Source organism: Euwallacea fornicatus, chromosome 4, assembly GCF_040115645.1.
Source record: "Euwallacea fornicatus isolate EFF26 chromosome 4, ASM4011564v1, whole genome shotgun sequence".
In the NCBI taxonomy this organism is placed as follows: domain Eukaryota; kingdom Metazoa; phylum Arthropoda; class Insecta; order Coleoptera; family Curculionidae; genus Euwallacea; species Euwallacea fornicatus.
The window spans coordinates 4,091,750-4,113,263 of record NC_089544.1 but is presented as its reverse complement, the minus strand read 5'-3'; the positions used below and the strand labels follow the sequence as shown (position 1 = coordinate 4,113,263).

The 21,514-nt window shown below is 35.4% G+C and overlaps 2 protein-coding genes across 8 annotated transcripts in view; one reads left to right on the top strand and one right to left on the bottom strand.

Annotated features, from left to right (window-relative positions):
- LOC136338990 (uncharacterized) overlaps window positions 1-20,907 on the top strand; it is a 30,886-nt gene extending 9,979 nt beyond the window's left edge. For 3 of the 4 annotated variants that reach the window (XM_066281866.1, XM_066281867.1, XM_066281865.1), the window contains exons 3-7: window positions 15,637-15,699; window positions 17,157-17,318; window positions 17,374-17,615; window positions 17,670-17,801; window positions 17,851-20,907. In XM_066281866.1, coding sequence (XP_066137963.1) covers window positions 15,637-15,699; window positions 17,157-17,318; window positions 17,374-17,615; window positions 17,670-17,801; window positions 17,851-18,178 — 927 coding nt within the window. In that variant the 3' untranslated portion in view covers window positions 18,179-20,907. Of the gene's footprint in view, window positions 1-12,454; window positions 12,701-15,636; window positions 15,700-17,156; window positions 17,319-17,373; window positions 17,616-17,669; window positions 17,802-17,850 lie in introns of those variants that run through there. The other variant, XM_066281869.1, reaches the window with a different exon arrangement.
- LOC136338991 (pancreatic triacylglycerol lipase-like) lies at window positions 680-14,458 on the bottom strand. 4 transcript variants are annotated; one of them, XM_066281871.1, is made up of 7 exons: window positions 10,247-10,780; window positions 9,743-9,946; window positions 6,793-7,044; window positions 6,284-6,577; window positions 2,465-2,647; window positions 873-1,017; window positions 680-804 (listed from the first exon to the last, which is right to left on the bottom strand). In XM_066281871.1, the coding sequence occupies exons 2-7, from the start codon at window positions 9,903-9,905 to the stop codon at window positions 729-731; spliced, it is 1,113 nt and encodes a 370-aa protein (XP_066137968.1). In that variant the 5' UTR covers window positions 9,906-9,946; window positions 10,247-10,780; the 3' UTR covers window positions 680-728. The 4 variants fall into 4 exon arrangements, with proteins under 4 accessions (XP_066137968.1, XP_066137969.1, XP_066137967.1 ...); XM_066281872.1 differs by lacking the exons at window positions 9,743-9,946; window positions 10,247-10,780 and adding an exon at window positions 14,318-14,458; XM_066281870.1 differs by having other exon boundaries at window positions 9,743-10,779.
- Window positions 20,908-21,514: the final 607 nt, after the last annotated feature.

Sequence of the window (21,514 nt, the reverse complement as noted above, 5' to 3'; positions counted from 1 at the left end):
TTCTATGATTTTCAGATTAACAGAAGGAAATGGAAGATTTTAAAATTTTTTCTTGCGACCCACTTAACACCCCCAATTTTCTACTACTAACCTTAAAGTTATGGGAAAGGAGTATTCTGATAGGCCGAACTGAGTAGCGTAGTGAAAGCTAGCGTTTACTGGTTCACACTTAGCCGGATTTTCTCTTTAACTTTAATTGCTTTTAGCAATGCTAAAAATATCTTACTCTTTTTCAATAGAAATTCCGACGCTAAGAAACCATTCATTGATTAACTAAATAACGAGGACGGAAAGTTTGAAAAATACTTAACTATCAAGTGTCTCGGCAGCAAAAGCGGCGAGATGTACTTTAATTTTCCTATAAAAATCACTTTATTATTTTTATTGAAAATAATTTGCATATTGGCTTAATTTGCGATACAGTTCGGAAGATATATGGCTTCAAAGCGATTTTACTATCTGACTCCCATTGACTATTAAATCAGACCCTTCTATTGTATATCTGACTGCTTAATGGATTTTTTTTCAAATTTTGAGTTAGCCCCAAATATTTTTACGTATTGTATCTGAAGCTCAATAGTGAATTTCCATAGAGACGTAACAAACATTATTTTTCAGCAAAGCGAGTCGCATTAAAGCGAATTCGAGGGGTGTTTGGTTTAAATGAAAAATATCATAGTTAAAATTCAAAAAAATTAATTTTTAAAAAACTGCAGCCACATCCTATTTCATTTTTGTTGCTCCGCATTTAAACCATAAGGAGTTTCGAAATTCGTGCGTAGGTAAAACTGTCCAGTGGAATTTCTGAAAGATCAAGTATAGACTGTTTATGATTCAGGCATTGAGGGAAATTGAATTAAATTTAGACTTACCGATTTCCAAATCCCATGTAAGCGTCAGTAGTGAAGTTGCAGTTGCTGGGGTCACTCCAATTTTCACAACGAGTAGCTGGAAAAGCCTCTGGATTTCTAACTGATTCTGCATAGAGCCGCCATGCTCTTATGTGACTACAAGCCACTGAAATATATTAAAATATTTACTTTTGCTTTAAAATTGTAATATTTATGTATTGTGCTTTAGTCGAATATCAAGAGCGACTTCTTGACTGACTTCAGAATTTATTTGCATATTAAAGTATCATAATATCTAACGTTAATATACAGGATGTATAGCGCACAATTTTGAGGGAGCTGTCATTGGGTCAGAATAAGAAATAGAGTTTTGTCCGGATTCGCTGTCCCCGAATGACAGGGTGTCAAAATTAAAAAACCGATTTTTTATTATTTTGTTAAAACACTTCTATCGATTTAATTATAATTTTTGTCGAGTATCGTCAGGGTTGGTTCAGCAGCTTTAGGGGCAGATTTGTTGGCAAAAATAGTAGCACCCCTTCGATTTCACATTCTATAAGATTACTTCCTGGGATGTTTTTCGTACACTGTCATATACTTCCAAGGGACTGTGACATTCTTTCGAAGATCTCGGCGTTGTTTTTTCAACACCCGGTATTCCGGAAATGAAGCGATTCCGGCCAAATGTTCATTGGAGATTCGAGGTGGTGTAATATATGTGTTTTTTCAACCCGGCATGTGCTGCGGCGCGGCCCATTCGACATGGACAATTGCGGGAAAAAATTACTCATATAATATGTTATTCATATACAGGGTGTCCCGAATTAAGAGAGTTCCATGGAGATTATGGAAACAGCATGAGATACAAGGTGGCTCAAATTAGAAAAATTATGTGAATTTTTGTCCGCTCAGAAAATATTTTAAAATTAAAGATATGTACAGGGGTTGGCAAAACATGAGCGAAAAACTAAAAACTGTGATTTTCAAAAATCATAAATTGTGAGATTAATATTAATATTATTATTAAGCTTTTTTAATTGCCAATTAGGCGCCACCAAAATCAAATATGTCACCCATAAGAAAAAATAAAGTTGGATATAATTTCTCGAAATTTAGAACATCTGCAAAAATTTTGACAACGCCATTCAATTGATAGTTGTCATAATATAGAACTGCCAAATTTTTGCAGTTTTTACTTAAACGGTGTACTCATAACTTATGATTTTCAAAAATCACAGTTTTCAGTGTTTTGTGCATATTTTAACAACCCCTGTAGATATTTTTAATTTTAGAACATTTTCTCAACAGGCATAAACATGCGTAACTTTTTTTCTAATTTGAGCCACCTTGTATCTCTTATCGCTTCCGCAATCCTCGTAGAACTCACTTTATTTGAGACACCCTGTCTAACTTTTTGATTTGCTTGGAGGGAATAACAGAAGGTTGTTCAGACGAAACTTGAGCACGAACGTTATCCATATTTCGATGTTTAAAATGCCCTGTATCAAATCACATTTTTACGTTCTGCAGACCAATATTGGTAAAGAATAATTCTTTAAATTGCGGTAAGGTTAAATATTTTTCTTAAAATACATTTCCAGAAAATTTCATACAAACTTGATCAGCGAGCTGATTTCGTGCCAAATAAACGGGCTGGCACCCAGGTTGAAGGGCAGTTCCGCCATTGGGATAGAAGTCGGCGTGTCCAACTGGATCCCGAATACCGAACACCCCACCATCTGTATGGATTATGTCCACATACAGTGCATCCGTGTACGCCAGTCTTTTCAGCCGATCTAAAATTTGAAACTCACTTATATGATATGTCCAAAAAGACTGGAAATGTTCGGTCAATATTTTTGGAAAAATTCGAGCGATTTGATCAAAAGTTGATAATTAAATGCAAAAGAACATTTTTGATATGATGCTGATACTGACAATGTAACCACTGGTTAAGAAGTGCGTTAATGATCTAATAACATTAAAATGCTTCATTTTATATTTTATGTAATTGTCCAGCTCGTAAAAAAGCAAAAATGTTCCTCAGATTCCTTGAATTCGATTTTTCTATAATATAGTTTCCATGATTTTTGAATACACCATACCTTCTGTATACAATATAACTAACACAAAATCGAGATTTATTGATGAAAATTAAGAACTTAGAAGATTACAGTTGGCAAAGATATAAAGTGAATAAATAGATACAAACACATAAAACCATATATAATACTAGGTGTCTCAGAATATCTGGACAATCTTTCGGATTCACAGAGAATGCTTTAAAAATAATAGCACAATTTTCTATAAAAGTTTCTTCTACAGACACTCCCTATGGAGATACAAGCTCCTAAAGGACGCCTTTGAAAATCAGTTTTTCTTGAATAAGTTTTAAATTACTTAGTGTAGTTGCGGTCTAGCTTAAACACAAAAACCATAATTTTTCTACACCCTGTATCAATGAAGGCACCAAAATAATTTTTTCAGACGGCCTCTAGCTTAGAATAAAAAAAGGTATTCTTGCTCATTATCGTGAAAAATAAACTAGCAAAAAGGCAATTTTTACCGAATATAGTCTCTGCGAATCCGAGAGGTTCCCCACATATTCTGGAACACCTTATATAATATACTGGCAGGGTGTAAATTGTAAGGGTAATTCATGTAAGATTCATGCATTCTGTCTCGTCTAGGAAAAACGCTCAGACTCGACCAATTTTATTATTAATTAGTTGCGTATTTTATGGACCAATGTGCATTTATACAGGGTGAACCAAAAATAAGATAAACCCATTTTTTGTGGAAACAAAATGAATTTCACATGAAACTACATCCTTATGATTCAAGACAAGTAGCTATTTTGTGTGTTTTGGATTGAATTTATATTTAATTTCGGCCAATTTATTATAGTTCTATTAAATCCAGCCAAATCTAGTGGTAAGCAGTTTTTCAAAGTAGTGTTATAATTAAGTATTTCACACTCTGGGTGCATAATAAACTTTTTTCCCAATATAACAGTGAATGAGCCAACATTTAAGAGCAATAAATAGACAAAAAATGTAAACTACAAATACCACCTCTACTACTCAGCGACAATTTCCAGATCGATCAAACTCACATTAGAAGTGTTGTTGACAGACCTACAATGTGAACTCAGTTAGAGAATCAATATAGGGACAGGTAAAGCGAATTGCATTCTTGAAGGCAATCCGAAATTTTATTACATCTAAAGCTTTTGAAAAGTTAAAAATTTGTAAAATGCTTAAAAACGGTTTATTAACATTTTGGTAAATAAAGAGAAAGTTTTTGAAACGCAATTTTTCGGTCAAAAATAAAATCTATGACAAAAATTAGTAGGAAAACTGGAAAATCGTGCTTTTAAAGCGAAGCACTCGTTAGGGTTAGCAGAGCAGGAACGCAATTTAACGCGGAAATTGATAGCAAATCGAAACGTTCAAATTAGTCTCTTTAAATTCTTACCCATGCCTCGCGTGTAAATTACAAATTCAATCAATTCCCTGCGAGCTATTTCACTGGCAATTAAAGTATATATATAGTGGGTGTCCCACCCGGAAGCGCCATTGTACATTTTGGGGAAACTGTAAATAGCAAAATTACGAAAACTTAGTGATTTGGTAAGAGCCTTGGGGCGTCCTCATCTAAAATATTCTCGATGACGTCACACTTCCGACTGCACCGAAAGACGATACATGCTTGTTTATTTTAACTGGAACACCCTCTATATTATTGCATTTTCAGATCTCACGTTCAATCGTAATACAAGTTCATTAATACGTTAGCTTTCTTAGAATTAAGAGTTTTCAAGATATATGCAATTCAATATTGAAAGTGATAGATTCAGATTTCTGCAGGATTGGAAAGAGTTAACAAACGTAAAGGTATTTGGTAACTCTTTTTTCGCCACACTGCTATGCAAGGTTCATATTTTAATATGTTGCGAAGCTGTGGGTGATATTTACCATATGGAGCCCACAAAAATAGAGCATACTTGGACATAAAAAAATTGAAAGGATGATCGAAGATGGATAAGTAGAGGAAATGATGCTCCGGTACCGTGGCCACCGCGCTCACCGGATTTAACTCCGATGGATTATTTTTATGGGGGACTCTAAAGTCCATGGTATACTTCACGGCCATAAATAGTGAAGAGGAACTATGGGGACGAATTCAAAATGCAGTAAACATTTTAAAGAACGACGAAGAATTGATGAATAGAGTTCATTCTAATTTCTTGCGTCGGATTAATCTTTGTATGCAAGTCAATGGTGGTCATTGCGAACATCTACTAAAAGTATAATTATTTCGTGTTTATGTTTGGTATATATGTTTTCAAGTAATTAGTACCCTATTTTTAAGTTTTGATTTTTTTCGATCCAACTGTAAGAATAGATATGTAGTACATTAAAATTATTGTTCGAGACATGCAGCGAACTTTAAGCTTCAAATATTTCAAGAAGGAAGCCTCGTAGAGATTTTTAACAAGAGACCTTTTTTCCTTAAAAAATGTAGAAAAACACAAGTTTAGTCATAAATAAATTTTATACCGAGTGATGAAAAAGTTATGCCCTTTTAAAGAGGGTTCATCGTGCGCTGACAACGCCCTCTACATTGTGCATCGAAAATGTAAACGGATTCTGATTTCTTATCCCCAAAAACCGCCCGATACGACATTTTGTGTAGATAGCAGCATTACCAACCAAGAAATTAATTTTTTTGCTTTTTTTTGTTTTCACTTTGACGTCCTGTATTTCGAAAACCGTTCACTTTTGGACTAAAGTAAATTGAGTTAAATCGTCACGTTTTGACCTCAGAAATCTGTGGTAGAATTTTGTACAGACCTTTTAGAGACACCCTGTATATCAAAATATCAGTAGTATTCATTAGGAAATTTAAAAGTTTTGACCAATTTTTGATGTCCAAGTTGAGCCTATTTTTGTGGGCCCTATAGAAAATATCAACCAAAACTTGGCGGCAAACTAAAACATGGCGCTTCTACAGTGTTGTGGCAAAAACGAGTTACAAAATAACTTTCTGTTTGTTAACGATGAGCAATTTTTCAGGCATCTACCTCTGTCATTTTCAACATTAAATTGCATATACGTATTTAGAAAGCTATTAATTGTGAGAAAGCCTATGCATTAACGAACTTGTATTAAAATTGAACGTAGGGTCCAAAATTGCAACAATATATAGGGTGTTACGTTTAATATAAATAAATAAGTGACGACTTCCAGTTGTACCGGAAATGTGACGTCAATAAAAATATTTTAGATGAGGTCGCCCTGAGGCTCTTACCAAACCACAAAACTTTTCTAACTTTGCTATTCGCAGTTTCCCCAAAACGAATAACGGCGATTCCCCGTGGGACATCTTATGTAGCGCTAGTTGTTATTTTTCGAAACTTTTTTACCTACCGTTTACACTGAACTCTGGAAATGCAGGATCTAACCCAACAATTCTGGGTATCTTAATATTACTGGGCAGAACTTTGCCTGCAACGGAAGCAATATGGCATCCCAAGCTGAAGCCCACAATGTGCAGATTGCTAACAGGTATTTCCCCAGTTTGGTCAAAAAGTTTGATAAAGTTTCCTAGGGCTTTTCCTACCAGCTTCACGTTTTGCGTAGCTGTTCGATACCATGGGAAAGATGCCAAGTTGCCCCAGTCTAGTAGGATTATGTTGTAGTTCTCACTTCTGGACAAGTACGCTGAAATGAAAAATATACTGAGAAGATGAAGTAAGATTTCACGTGGAAGCGGATATTAACGAATAGTGCGAATCCCCTACGGGACGATGCTCTGCGAATGTGCCAGTGGCATATAGCTGAGTAAACAAACCGTTCGAGAAATTTGGGAATTATTCGCGAACAGTCGCGAACGGAAAAGAGATGTCGAATTGTCATATCATGTAATCCTATCTTACCATTTGCTATAGTGCTACCACTCTCTCCTGGGCTAATTTCCGAAAAACCATGTATGAATATTACAGTTTTCCAATTTGGATTTACACCGGCCTTCCTGGCGGCACCTTTCTCCTTAAAAGGGGAAATTGATATGCCCTTTTTGGCGTCGAACTTGTTATAAAGGACAAAGTTAATGTCCCTTGAAATTTTAATGGGGCAACAGTTAGTACAATACCCGCGTGGGATGGCTGTGATTTTTATTTCATTTTCACCTGGAATAAATCAATAAATAAACACCTCTAGAGTGAGCAAATTTGAAACTGTTTAACGTCTAGAGAGAATTTTAGGAGTTTTTTGTTGATTGTTAAAACGGCCATTTTCAGAGAATTGCTTCACTAATATTGCGCATCCAGAGGATGTGTGGGATGAATATCTCGTAAACGGTAATAGGTACAGATACTTGGTTAAATGCGGGAAAAGTGGCGCATTCCAGGGAGTGGTGTCACGATGCGAACGGATCTGCAAAACTACTTATTGATTTTCAAAAAAAAATCACGAATGAAAGAAAAAAATGAATTTTAAGGTCGGCTGAGTAGCAGGGAACAAGAAAAAATGCGTTAGGGTAAATCGGAGTCCGATCAAAGGATAGAAAAATCGCGCTGTAGATATTAAAATTGTGTTGAGGAATTTGGACCAAACGTCCCACAAATTGTGAAAGAAAAAACATTTACAAAGGTAAAATTCAGCACCCTCTGTATCTCAAAAACCAAACATTTTCCCATACATAAAATCAAAACTCAAACATCCAGAAATTTATAAAAACTTAAAAAAAGCGATTTTTGTTTCACTTATTTCTTACCATAACTTTGGAGGAAATTAGGAAAAAAAATTGCGTTTTTTCTAAATAATCGAAGAACCAAAAATAATTTTATGCGTCTGGTTAGGTGCTGCGTGCGAACTTTTCTCTCGTTTAACTAAGTGTGTTTATATTAGAAAATCCCCCTCCTGGATATTCCTACCTCGGACACACTGTATATAGCCACTCAGAATTGATTTTTTAAGATTACCAAAGCTGATATCATGAAAATACGGTATTGTGTCATAAATTGAATCATACTATTCCAAAAACAAACTGGTAGACATCTAGCAGAATCACTATTCGCCTCCTGTTTTCCGATAATTTAGTTATGTGAGTCGGAAAAGCGATGAATCGAGAAATCCCTAGGGATTCCGTCATGTATGCGGAAAAGCTTGATAAAAATCCAATCAGGTTAGCAAGGAGATAAATCGCGGAGCTTTCCGGTTGACGATTTGGAAGAATATTAATGTTTTGTATTTCGAAAGTTGATAGATTTGCGATTTAACGGTACCGAAGAAGGATAGAACCAGATAGCACGAGGGAGAGGTAAATGAAAACAATTTATCTCCACAAGTTAGGAGTTGACACAAAAACTGGCAACACCGCTAAGAGGTTTTCAAAAAAGTCTCTTTGGTAATGTAACACTTTCATTCCTCTAACTGCAACCGTATAAGAGTTTTTTTTATTAAAAAAAAAAAAAAAACGAAAACCGCCAAATTTGCTTTTTTTTCAGGATATGTTCATGACCACTCGAAATTTAGCCGGTATAAAAACGGGTTACTAATTTGCTTTAAATTGCGCCACTTTTTTCTAATTTAAGCGATTTTGTGTCTATTATCGTTTCCGAGAACCTCATGCTCTTCATATTTATCTGGGACACTGCATATTTGATCACGAAACAGGCATAATTTTAATGAAATTTCTGTATATATTCAGGCGCTAATTGAAGCCTGGGAATTTTAACTGTGTATTAAGTTAATTTGAGCAGACGAGATCAGCTCGTGTAGGTAAATGATTAATTAACTATTAGAAATTACCAAATTGATGCACTGATAAAATCCACGATGCGAACCCCTTTAGTTTCAAGGCATCTTTGAAAGCAACCTGTTGCTGGTTAATTTCTTAATGTAATGGATGTTGAGTTAAAACCCATCTTTCCATTAATAAAGCTGAATTATTTAACGAACGTAGCATATACTGCATGCAGGATGTCCGTAAATTTTTGCACAAGTTCGATACGAAGTCAGGGAAGTGTGTTTCAGAAGAATTTTTTGTACTTTCGACTCACAAAGTGGCAGTTTTTGCAATCCAACCAGGTGAGCAAATGGGTTTCATCGCGCAACTAGTTACATAATGAAAACGAGGAGATTGATTTCACAACTCAATTAATAATAAACGGGACTGTTAACAACATTGGTTGCTGCAGTTCTACGAAATGCAACAAACTTCAGTTCATTCTTGTGGCTTTTTAAATTAGAAAAAAATCATGCATGCGAATTTCATTCGGAAATGCTATTTTGTGTAACTCGTGGCAGATTGTGAGACCTCGCTTTGTTTGCCCTGCAAAATTCCTAACGACTATTCCCATAGGAAAACGCATTTTCTGGTTTCATCCAAGACACACAGGGCGATAAAAAAAAATTAAATTTGGAGATCTTATCTATTCACTCCCTTTAAAATGGTGGAAGATACACAGGGGGATTATATTACATCGAAAACGCTTAGAATTAGAGGGAAAATGTTGTTCCAAGCATGCAGAGGTGCAATAGGATATCCAATTACCCTGAGCTCAACACTTTTATGGGCCACCATGTACATTGAATAAAGACAGACAATGGCTTCTTTACGTTAGGGATATACTACCGTATATGCCTTCGCCATGAGATTTCAATTTTATTACTGTCTCTCATCAACAAATTATCAAACCATTAAACTTGATCCATGCTAAATAAAATAACATTCATCGATGTTAAATATATAAATCAACAAAATCCCATACAACAAGGTTGAGTACTTGCTGCTGTGAAAATAAATTTCAGACTTCTTTGTCTCATCCAAAAATGTGTTGTTATTAAGTACGACGTGAAAACTATGGCTCAGATAGTACTTACCAAAAGTGAAGGGCACAATTGAGCATACTGAGGTATTTCTTAAAAAACTTAATGGGGAGAATAGACCACCACTCCCACTTATAAAATTTCCACTCCTATAGTCGGCAAACGGTATGTAAAGCAGGTTGATACCGGTTCCAATTAAAAGCGACACAATACTCATAGTTCACTTCAGTGTCTTAATCTTGGGCCGATGTTCTAATCCTTTATTTTATACAAAAAATTAATAACTAGAAACAATTAGATCTAAAAAACGCTAATTAACTCTGAAAAAAGCGGACCCGATAAATATTAAAAAATTTGCATTAAATATCTATTTTGGTGTTATTTAAAAACAATTTAAAATTATTTAAAAATACTACGATGATTTATAAATATTATCTTCATGAGTCTTTGAAGATTCGCTATATTCGATTGGCGAATCTTGCACTTAAAACAAAGATATCTATGTATGTCTTCAAATCTTGAAAGCTGATTTAAAAAAAAAGGAGATTTACGACCTACCCCATCAAAAATTTAACAATAAAAATAAAGGGATGAACACATCGACCGTTGCTATTAACGTAGACATATTATCCAATCGCTTAAAAATCACCGAAAACACTGCTGGAATTCTGAACCCTGTTTGTTAATGAAAAGTTTGTAAATTCAGTTTTTTCGCTTAATTCACTGGAACGCCGAACCAAAAAAATGGCACTTCTGCATTATCTAACTAACATGTTTGTTATAAATGGTGGTACATGCACGGGAAGCAGGTGACTTCTGGAAGGTTAACGTTTACGATGATGCTTCAAAGGTGAACACTTCACTGTTTCAATACAGGGAATTAATGATAATAGCCATCTCTGTAGTGTTGCTCAAGGTTAGACCAAATTTGGTAATTTTAAAGTTATACACAAAGAACAAAAAGATCGAGCTAAATCGCTCCACTCCAACCATCGGTATTTCTCACTCGTATAAAATCATTTTTTTTAAATGAGAAATCAACTCTACGGTAGTAATTATATTGCAGCGAACTGAATGTCATCATGTGCATCATTACCAAAATTGATTTTAATCAGCATTTATTGTGCTACGCTGTGTAAACTTTTAAATTTCTTCCGGCAAGGTAGTACTGTGTCAAGAGCACAATGAAGGCTATATGTTTAAAGCGACTATCAGCTCGCAGGAATCTGTTATGCAGTCACTGTATCAAAAAATACTTAAAATACAGGGTGTCTTTTGCTTAGCTTAAAATAACTGTGTTTTTTAATTTTCTTATGATTCCACGTTGTATTTCAGGTCAGCTTTACGTAACATACTGCTAACTTAAAATGTTAATTTTTAAAGATAAAAATTGTTTTATGACAAAATTGGCAAAAATCTTCCGTTAAAAACAAATTTTTATAACGGAATTTCCCCACATGGAACAACACAATTTTCCCGATAAAAGGTCAAAACACTGCATTACATTCTTCTTAATTTAAGTTTTGATAATCATATACCGGGTGGTCTGCAAAATATATTGAACTAGGTAAATACGAAAATGTTGAAAAGTTATTTTCTTCAAATGGAACCCCCATAGTTTGTTGCATGGGCTAAAACGCCATTTCATTCTGCATGGAATTATGTAGCATTCTCCTATTCTTACGTAAGAATCTTTTTGAGGTATTTGAGTTTTGACCAGGTGTACTTATGGATAGAAAAATATCTGGAAACAAATATTGGACCTTCTTGGACAATTATCAAAACAATTTGTTGACATGCAGTTAAGCATATTACAGCACCAAGTCACGATGTTTTGAATATGTATGTAACTTTTTTATTACGAACTCAAATAAAAGAAAAAAAATCTTGCCTAAGAATACCGAAAAGTTACATGGCTGAATGCAAAAAAGGCCTTTTAACCCATCTGATAAAATCCGATATGCCATTTGAAAAAACGGCTTCTCCGCATTTTTGCACTGGCCAAATTCAATTTATTTTCCAGATCACCTTGTTGATGATCATCAGCATTAAAATTCGAAAAAATTATGTGCAGCGTTTTGATCTTTTACTGGCAAAATTTTGTTGTTCTCTTTGTCAATTCCACTGTAACATTTTTTTTACACAAAAAACTTTTGCCAATTTTAACGCAAAACAATTTTCATTTATGAAAGTTCACCTTTTAGGTGAGCAGGATGTTGCATAAAATTTACTTGATATTCAACATCGAATCATGAAAAAATGTTAAAAGCAGCCATTCCATTTAAAATAACAACGTTGTTATTGATTTCCGATATTTTCGAAAATGCCGCTGTTTTGTAAATATTTTCAATCAATGGATTTTGGGCTCAAACGACCGCATACCGAATTGTGATGTTGTGCTTTCACGGATCTCTAAATATATTTCTAATGGACACTCGACTGAAGACCCCCTGTATGCTGATGGGTAGGTAGCTATCGCAGATCTTGGCAACAGGTACCTTTTTATTCCGTGGTTGCAATATACATATTTTTATGAGCAATTCTGCAAGAACGATTCAGAATTTTTAATACAGGATGTTTAATAGAAGTACCCATTCACATTTTCACTTCGAAGCACTAAATTACGTGGTCAGTTGATAAGTAATTATATATAACTAATTTAGTAATCGTGTTCTGAGTAATTGCAACTTTGGGTAACATTGACATATTTACACACATTTACGCAAATGGGTTCCTAGTTCGCTTTTAGCCGAATTTGCTGTTTTGTAAATAAATCGCAGTGTGGCAAGGCCCCAGCAATGAACAATTGTGCCATGTAGACCGCATACAAGCCAAAATTTACGTACAAAAAATTAAACCGAGCCATTAATAAACTTGAATTATTATCTCGCGTAAAGACGAGTACATGGCTCTAGGTCCATGGTGTCCGTTTATGGTGAACGACATGTTTTGAGGCGGGCCCTTGGGCTTGACATGTCGTATCTAAGGGCAAAGTATAAAATTATTCAGTTGGTAAGGTATTTTACATTTTTTTTTTGCTTTAAGGTAGTTTTAGCGCTTATTTCATGCGAGAAAATCGATAGATCGATAATTTTCTTGGGCTCGTGCGTCCTTACACCAAACCAATGTCTTTTTGTAGTGTGCGCTAGTAAAGCTCAGAGGTCGACAACTTTCCACATGCACGTACTATTTTTCTGTAACTCGAGATCCATTTAAATTTGGAGAGTTTAACCATAATTTATACGAAAACAGCCCTACGGAAATGTTTCGTCGGCTTGTTGTTTGTCCTGGTTAGGTAGTACATCGCATTCACGACCGCAGATACATGAACAAAATCTGGACTTATCTAGAACAATGTTCGTTGCAAAGTTAAAACATTATAGAAAGTTGTAATTTCCACGGGGATTGCATAAGTTACGCCCTCGCTTCTTCGTTCTTGGGGGTTTCTGTCCAGGAGCCTTCGGGGCTTGTGTACGTAGCGGGACGTTTTAAGGTGAAAGGAAAATTCCAAAAAAATTTGAATCAATGGCACCTATTTATCTACTGCCTTAAACTTAATATTCTATGGCTTAATTTTAACATGGCTCTATCAAAGATGAAATAAAACCTCAAAATTACCATGAAGTCAATGGAACGGTAAAACTATAATGCGGGGTGCAACAGCCAAATGGAACAAATTCAATACCTGCATATTTCGACATACGTGAAAAAAATATCAATTTTAGATTCTGAAATTACATCCTGTAATGGAAAAATTTCATCCCTGCATTCAACCCCCTATGCGTGACAATTGAAACCCCTAAATTTTTTAATGGGCAGTATGAGTCTGTGATAGTTCATTTGAAAGACCTTTTTATTCTCTATACAACACTGCCATGGTTTTAAACTTTATTGATAAAAATAATAGAAAAAAAAGATCATGTAATTAATGACATTCCCTACAATAAACTAAAAGCTTATCAACCAATGTCACTTTTTTATTGATAATGTAATTAAATAACAAAACAAATTAGTTCCCATGTACCTTGTTAACTTTTCCAAATCGGTAGGTAGGGAAGCGAGGATTGCTAAAATGGCCCGCGCCATCACTTGATCTTACTCCATTAGAGTTCTTCTTGTGGGAATATTTGAAAAATATGATTTACAAAGTTGAACCCTACGCGATTTTTCCGATTTAAAAAGAAAAATAACGTTTGCGATTAGATCGGTTATGTGTCAGATGTTGATTAATGTAAAAAAAATATTTTTATTAGTATTAGTAAGTTTTAAGTTTATTATAGAGAACGTCGTTAATTACATGATTTTATTTTTTCCTATTGTTCCTTGCAATAAAATTTAAAACCATAGAAGTTTTGAACAACAAATGAAAAGATCTTTCAATTGAGATATCATAAACCCATGTCCATTTAAGAATTTGGGCGTAGAAACTGTCACGCAAAGGAGGTTAAATTTAGGCACACAATTTTTACTCTACAGAATTTAATTTCAGAATCTAAAATTGATGTGTTTCGGTATTTTCTCCACATACTTTAAAAATATGCAGATATTAAATTTATTCCATTTAGCTGCTCCACCCTGTATCATGTTACCTTACCGGCTCTTTTCCCATTAGCTCGCACAAACACGTACCTTTGGCGTCTTGTATCTTCAAGTGCGACTTCGCATGCGTCATACGATTGTGCTGTACAGGGTTGGTCGTGTTCCCACGAGTCCATCTCTGTTCCTAAAAACGAGAGTTTTGAACAGACCCCGGGGAATAACATTTACGATGATGCGGGCAAGCCCTCGCGGTCCCACGTGTGACTGCCGAATGTAAAATTATTCTTTAATGGAGCGAACCGTGATTAACAATGAGCTGCCTCTAAAATAGATCAGTTGCGTCAATACCTAAATTACCATCAACCCCCTTAATATAATTACTACAATTGTTGCCACGTGGAGCAATCGTTAATTGTGAATTGTCACGGAGAATGATGAGAGAGCTGTCAATTATGTCTCATCCGACGCCGAGCATAATTTCCAATTGTTTCTTCTCACAGATGGTAGAAAAAAGAAGTTTTCTACCCACCGTAAAATATATAGCATCTACCTACCATGTATTTTGTTGGGAAATTTATTAATTCACTAGATATACTTTTAAGAGCTACTGCTTTTCGACCACTCGACTCGACCCGGCCCATTCATGTTTTCTAATGCATGAAATTAAAAACACCTGCAAAACCTGAATCAAGATTTAAATATGCCATCACGCCTCTATAACTTATTTAGATCCTACGAATTCCCACCATGCATTAATTTGATCCGTATTAAAATTGTGCCTACTAAAGAAATCCGAGCTGATTCACTGCGCTTGCTCCGTAAAAGACTACAGGCACTGGATGGGCATGATGCGGCCGACTCGACTGGGCACGGCCGGCATGTTTTGCTAGGCACGAAATTAAAACCGTCTCCAGGCAATCTATTGGCAGGGTCGAGCTTTGTATTTTGCGATTAGCGCTTCGAGACCCGTTTATTTTCATAGATTTTATTTCATTTGGCGACTGTGTCAACTAGAGCCATTCGAGCCGATTCAGTGCGCTTGCTCCGTAAAAGATCGTAGACACTGAACAGGTGTGAATCGGTCAACTCGACTGGGCACGGTCGGCATGATTTGCTAGGCATGAAATTAGAGCCGTCTACAGACAATCTACTGGCACGATCAAAATTGGTATTTTGCGACTTAGCGGTTCGAGTCGCATTTATTTTCAGACATTTCATTGCATCCACCCACTGTCTTGAACTGAATGATCTGAGTTATTTATTGTCCAGGTGATATAAATCGAAAAAGTAATATTTAAATACCCGTCTCGTGTGTGTTTCCATTTACACTGCAAAGACACGTGTGGCAACTATTATTGCTTAGAGTAATGACCCTTAGCAAGTTGACCGAATTATCATTTTCGTTTCAGGAAAAACTTCTTACTAAGCTAGAAGAAAGTGAGCCCGAACTTGCCTCATGCAGAGAAGAGGAGGTAAATAACGAACACTTTGTGTAGGTAAGATGGGGGAAGAAACAGGCCTCCTCCTCCATTTTAGCTTAAATCCGCCTAGCCTGCCACGGTCAGTCAATTTTTAAATTCGTGTTATACATCCCACGCTGATTTTCTGGTCACATGAAAGCAAAAGAGTGAAAAAATGTAACATTTTCAACCCAACGAATTTGATAGCAACTTTCAAAGGTTTCGCTATAATGGCATTTTATGGCCATTCCGGAAATATCTCGGGAAGTATTTGGAATTCTTTGTTTTTTCAACTAAAAAAGTTTTAGAGTATTTCTTGAAAATGCGCATTTTGTACTATAAATTCTTCACGATTGGAATATCAATAGAGTTATACAGGGTGCGCCAATGGAAATTTTGCGTTTCGATTTTCAGTAATTAAAATTAAAATGTGTAAAAATCGTCGATTTGTAATGCGAGAGGGACAATTTTAAATGTATTTTCAACCCGCGAACAGAGGTGACAGTTACCCTTGAAATAGCTAGTGGAAGAGGGTGCAGAATGATACCTCATTTTAAAGGTTCTTGTACCTTGATCAGAAGCTTCTAATTGGAAGTCCCTGTCATCATCCCCGTGGATACGACATCTTGTCAAAATCTGTAGGGAAAAACCTTTTAATTGAGATTAGGTCGTTTTGAAAAAGCCGAGTTTAACCTCTTAAATTTATAAACGTACTTTTCTTTATGTGTAATTTTTTCCTTAAAGAGGTAGGTAAATGAAAAAAAAGTGTTTACTTTTCTGATCAATTTATTAAATGTGAGAAATGACCTCTCCTTACCTTAATACAATAAAATAAATTTTGTTCAAAGCGTTTTCTTACGCTACGTAACATTTCAGGTGTAATTTGGTGGCATTCATTAATTATACGATTAAGGGTAAAACTCGCCTTTATCAAAACGATCCAGTGATATTTCACTTTTAAAGGTCTTTCTACTCTCAGTTTGAAGTCTGCAGCTCTTATGGTGGTAAATTAATCATTAAAAGTTTTTTTCCCCACAAACTTCAGACTTGGAAGTTATAATTCGGGTACAACCGCCCTTAAAATGAGGTATCACTCGATACGCCTCCCAATTAGAAATTTTGAGGATAACTGCCACCTCCGTTTAGAGGGTTCAAGTTGAAATATTAAGAATACAATAAAAATTTGCCTCAAGCAATTTACACATTCTCATTTTATATATTATATATATTTGATATATTATTGTATTTATTATATATATACTAAAAATCGAGGTGCAAAGTTTTTATTGAGCAACCCTGTGTAATAAATTTCATCAGTTATTCAAATTTCATTATCCAAGAGGTCATTATATCAGGTACGTTTGCATAGAATATAGTTGGGGCACATGCTTGGGAGCACATTTCTGGTATAATCATGTGACATAAAATATGGGCAATTTGCCGAAAATACAAGCACTTTTCACTCGTAGTGTGTAATCTGCATTAATGCCAAAGCCACCATGCAAACTGCACCCTGCGAGCACCAAGTGGTCTGCAGAAAGTGTTTCGTCAAAACCATCCAAATTGCAGTATCACAAAGACTACTTCCTCTGAGATGTGTTGTGTGTCGAGCCAAAATATTGAGGTTAAAGGTAATTTAATTCAATCCAGTAAATATCCAGAGACATTAATACGTCCCAATCTTAGACTGTTCCTAAACTACCTTCGTCCATTTCGGGCTACTCGATGACATCACGAAATTCTTCAGTTCCTCAATCCGACAGCCTTTACAGTGTTAGTAGCAGAACATCGTCTATTATATCTTCCAGTTCAAGTTCTTCCGAAGGAGTGCTTCCAAAAGGTCACATCCATGGACTGCAAAAATGTTGCGGGGGGAATTGCATGGGGGGAGCGTATCCGAGACAACCCATTGCTGGAGCTATTAGAAGGTTCGCTATTCACCGAGTAGGTTGTATCATATTTCAAGTTCTTCATTGGTTTAGGTCTCAAGCACAAGACATGAAAATTACTTTAAGGGAGTACTGCAGGCCCGACAAAAATCATATCAATCGTCTGCCTCCAATTCGAGAGTCCAGTCCTCTACACAGCATACCACCAGCTTCTACAAGAATTAGGTAAAATACTGTTTCAATCGAGACATAAAACATGGGAGTTGAGTTTCAGGTGTGCTCAGAAAATCGTCACACAACTCGAAATGCCCTTCACAAACAGGACCTCCAGAAGACACAAGTACGATAAACTTCCCCAGGAAGACCCAGAAGAGTTTGTCGAAGATGAGTGCGGCAGTACGACGAGTACCAGGCGAAATAGAGTATTATCAGTAGAGCGGAAGAGATGGTGGTCCGACCGTACGAAGAGCGAAGAAAGGATCGATAATAAGATGAATGAGATTACGGAGAAAAATATGGAATTGAAAGAAAAAAATTCGAGCATCTTTAAAGGGTTCCACGTGAAAAAGAACAAGAAGGGGTTTAAAGAGAAGCAGATGTAAAAAGGTCATGAACATGAATGGGAACTAATACTATTTAATAGATGTATCTAATGAGGTTTAATAAGAATATGATAATTTATTTTTGAAGAATACAAATTTCGTAAGGTTGTCGCACTAATTCGAATTGCAGAACGAGCAGCTAAGCATTATAAAATTTCGAGTGAGGTGCCATGGGATCTAATTATGCCCAATATAATATGAAGCAAATGTAGTTCCGAAGTTGAGATTTATTTTATAGATATCAAAACTTTCTCAGTTAAAATCAGATATCCAGGCCATGGCGAAGTTTCCGATTTTTGCAATAGATAGGGTGTAATTAGAACTCACATTATACAAAATTTCATTAACATGCAGGATTTTAAATGTTACCTTGTTTTAACCTACCTACTTCTAAGTTAAGTAGGTAGGTATGACCCAAACTGAACTCAAACTTTTGACAAACCCTCTACAAGAGGTGATGTTGAAGTTAAAAGAAAAAGTAATGCGGTGATGGAAAATTCTGGGCCAACAAAATGTAATTATAAATAAATATACGTGCCCGATTGAAAGAATCACATTTTTGGTACATTCCGCAAATATTCAAAAACACCCAGCAGGACACTGAGTTAGTCTATGGGTTATGGGGTAACTGAAATACCAGACGTATAGGAATACGTTCCATTTTTCATTTGCTCCGGTACTGCAGAGATCAAAAAGATGAGGATGATAAATCTCTTTACGGCATCGTTCAATCTTCCAGAAAGTGACACGGATTTGTGAAGCCTGCATCTCTTTGTCTATTATATTAATAATGATCACATCTCCTAAAACCTTAGAAAAGTAGATACCCTATATACAATATGTAACATACCCATCATGGAGATTTTACAATGAACGATAGTACCTTGCAAAATAATAAAAAAGTGCTAATGGACCCATGGTTAAAAACACGTCATTTTTGATATACAGGGAGGCAAAATTGTCATTTTTTCCACATATTTTACGAAGATATTTTCAACAATAATTTTGTTTTGATAATTATGCGAAAACGGTGAAAGATAGGAGATTGCTGCAATTGACCCAAAAACCAAACAATCGAAGATGGAATTTAAATTTAGTGTCAGAATTCAAATAGGGTATTTCAAAAAAAGGTTTAAAGTTTAAAGTAGTGCTTGACCCAAAAAAACCTAAGACCCTGTATATGGCTAGCGGCGATTTTAACATTTTGTTGCAGAAGGTCTTAAAGAAAAGAGATGAGCGAAATTTCCAAAGTTTAACTCGCGTAGAAAAAACGCAAAATGTGAATCTTTGCCACCCTCCATATCTAAAAAGTTGCGTTTTTGAGCAATATCTATTAGAATTTTTTTGATACCTTTCAAAGTGCTGTCGCCCCCTGACACATCTCTTTGGCAATTTGCTACACCCTGTATACAAAAATATTTAAGTTAAAACGGTAGAAATATATTGTCGGGCTTACCTCCTTCATGAAACACCATACTAATTCTAGTAGATCTGTTAAAATCTTCTAGATAATCGACTTTAAACGCGAATCCCATGTATCCCTTAGAGTTTTAAAAGAGCGTCAATTAAAATCTGATAAGAACCAAAGAGGTCTCAGTGAGTGCTTGCAAATGCCAACTTAGTCGTGTGGAAAGTCCACACAAACAGGTCGACAGAGAAAGAGAAACAATCTAAAATATATACCTAAATCTAATATTACTTTAAAGACACAGCCAAATTGAGAAAAGTCACTTGAGTGTGATTCCCGATTCAGCGTAGATTAGTCGCTTTTACTTGTAGTTGTATAAGACGATGTTACTTATAATAAAGACTTATGTGTTCATTCGCCAATAACAATACTAAATTGAAGCAATTTTATTGAAATGGTAGAACACTCAGATTTTAATTTATTTACCGATTAAAAGAGTATCTCATCGTTTGCGACTCTCGAGCCCCAGAAAGCCACTATACTTGGTTGAGAGTCGTATCCGAAAACCAACTATTTTTTAAGGTAAAATATTTGTGAATTGAATAATAGTTTTCAAGTATACTGAGTCTTAGATGGCATTGCGCAAGTCTAACTTAGATACGTAAGTGTTTTTTAGAATTTCCAGGCAAAATGAGGGGGATCCAGATCAATAGGCATTTAGATTAGTTATGATTTAAAACTTCACTTACCTACTTTTAGAACACATGAGCAGCAGGCACGAGAATCTTTTTTTCGGATTCTCTTGGAGTTGTGTGGCATAAAAATCACGTAAGGGGTGTTTCCCAGCGTTTCTCTAACCTTGGTCATGGCGTATTACCTGGAATGCTTATTTTTAACATTTATAGTGGAAGTAGTGGTAGATCTAAGATTTAGAAATTAGGTAGTTGGTAGCTCGTAAATTAGGTACTATGAAGGCTAATTTTAAAAAAGTTACAATAATTATTTTAAGGTTTACAATTGACCGTACTTTTTACAAAATAAGAATTATTATACAACTTGCAGTTTTAAAGTAGGGTTCATCAAAGGTAGGTAATTTACCTACCATGTGACTAGGTAAGAATGAAAGTACTCTGCATATCTAATATTTTTAGGTCGTTTAAAGTAGATATAGGTAACAGCGATTTCAAAATTAGAAATAAAAAGTCCACCGAGGCATGCAAATTAAAACTAGCTAACCGCTAGTAGGTATAGATACTCGTAAATGTTGGAATTTTATTTTGGATACCTCTTTGACTGTAATGTTGACAAATAAAATGTTACAAAACAGCTCATTAAGTTTTCTTGTTGCTATTTTGTACAGACTGTGCTCCCTTAAAAGATTTCGATGCGAACATCTTCAAAACGGCGGCAATACGTTAGCACCTACGTTACGGAAATAGTAAGTAGCACGTTACGAACGAGACGAAAGCTTGCAAGCCAGCTGCCGGCCGGATCAATGGTTTCGTCGAGAAAAGCAACATGCCATATAAGACAACAAGAACTGCACAGGGTCCGCACATACAAACACACGAAAAAATATTGTACTAAAAAATTGCGGAGTTCACAAGATTTTTTTTGTATACAGAGTGTCCCAAATAGAATGAGCTCCATGAGGATTCTGGAAGCGGTAAGAGACACAAGGTGGCTTAAATTAGAAAAAAATGAATTAGAAGAAAATGTTCTAAAATTTAAAATATATACACGGGTGTCAAAATATAAGCACGAAGCTGAAAACTGTGATTTACGAAAATCATAAATTATGAGTACACAGTTGAAGTAAATTCTACGAAATTTGACAGTTCTATATTATCGACAACTGCCAATCGAATGGCGTTGTCAGAATTTTTCCTGTCCTTCTGGATTTCCAGAAATTATATCCAGTTTTGTTA

Excerpts from the sequence above, each read along its gene's own strand:
- LOC136338991 (XM_066281871.1), bottom strand. The coding sequence starts at position 9,905 with ATGAGTATTGTGTCGCTTTTAATTGGAACCGGTATCAACCTGCTTTAC. Across the intron at positions 6,578-6,792 it reads TGGTAGCACTATAGCAAATG|CGTACTTGTCCAGAAGTGAG; the intron begins GTAAGATAGGAT and ends TTTTCATTTCAG. Across the intron at positions 1,018-2,464 it reads TCAGCTCGCTGATCAAGTTT|TGGCTTGTAGTCACATAAGA; the intron begins GTATGAAATTTT and ends AATATATTTCAG.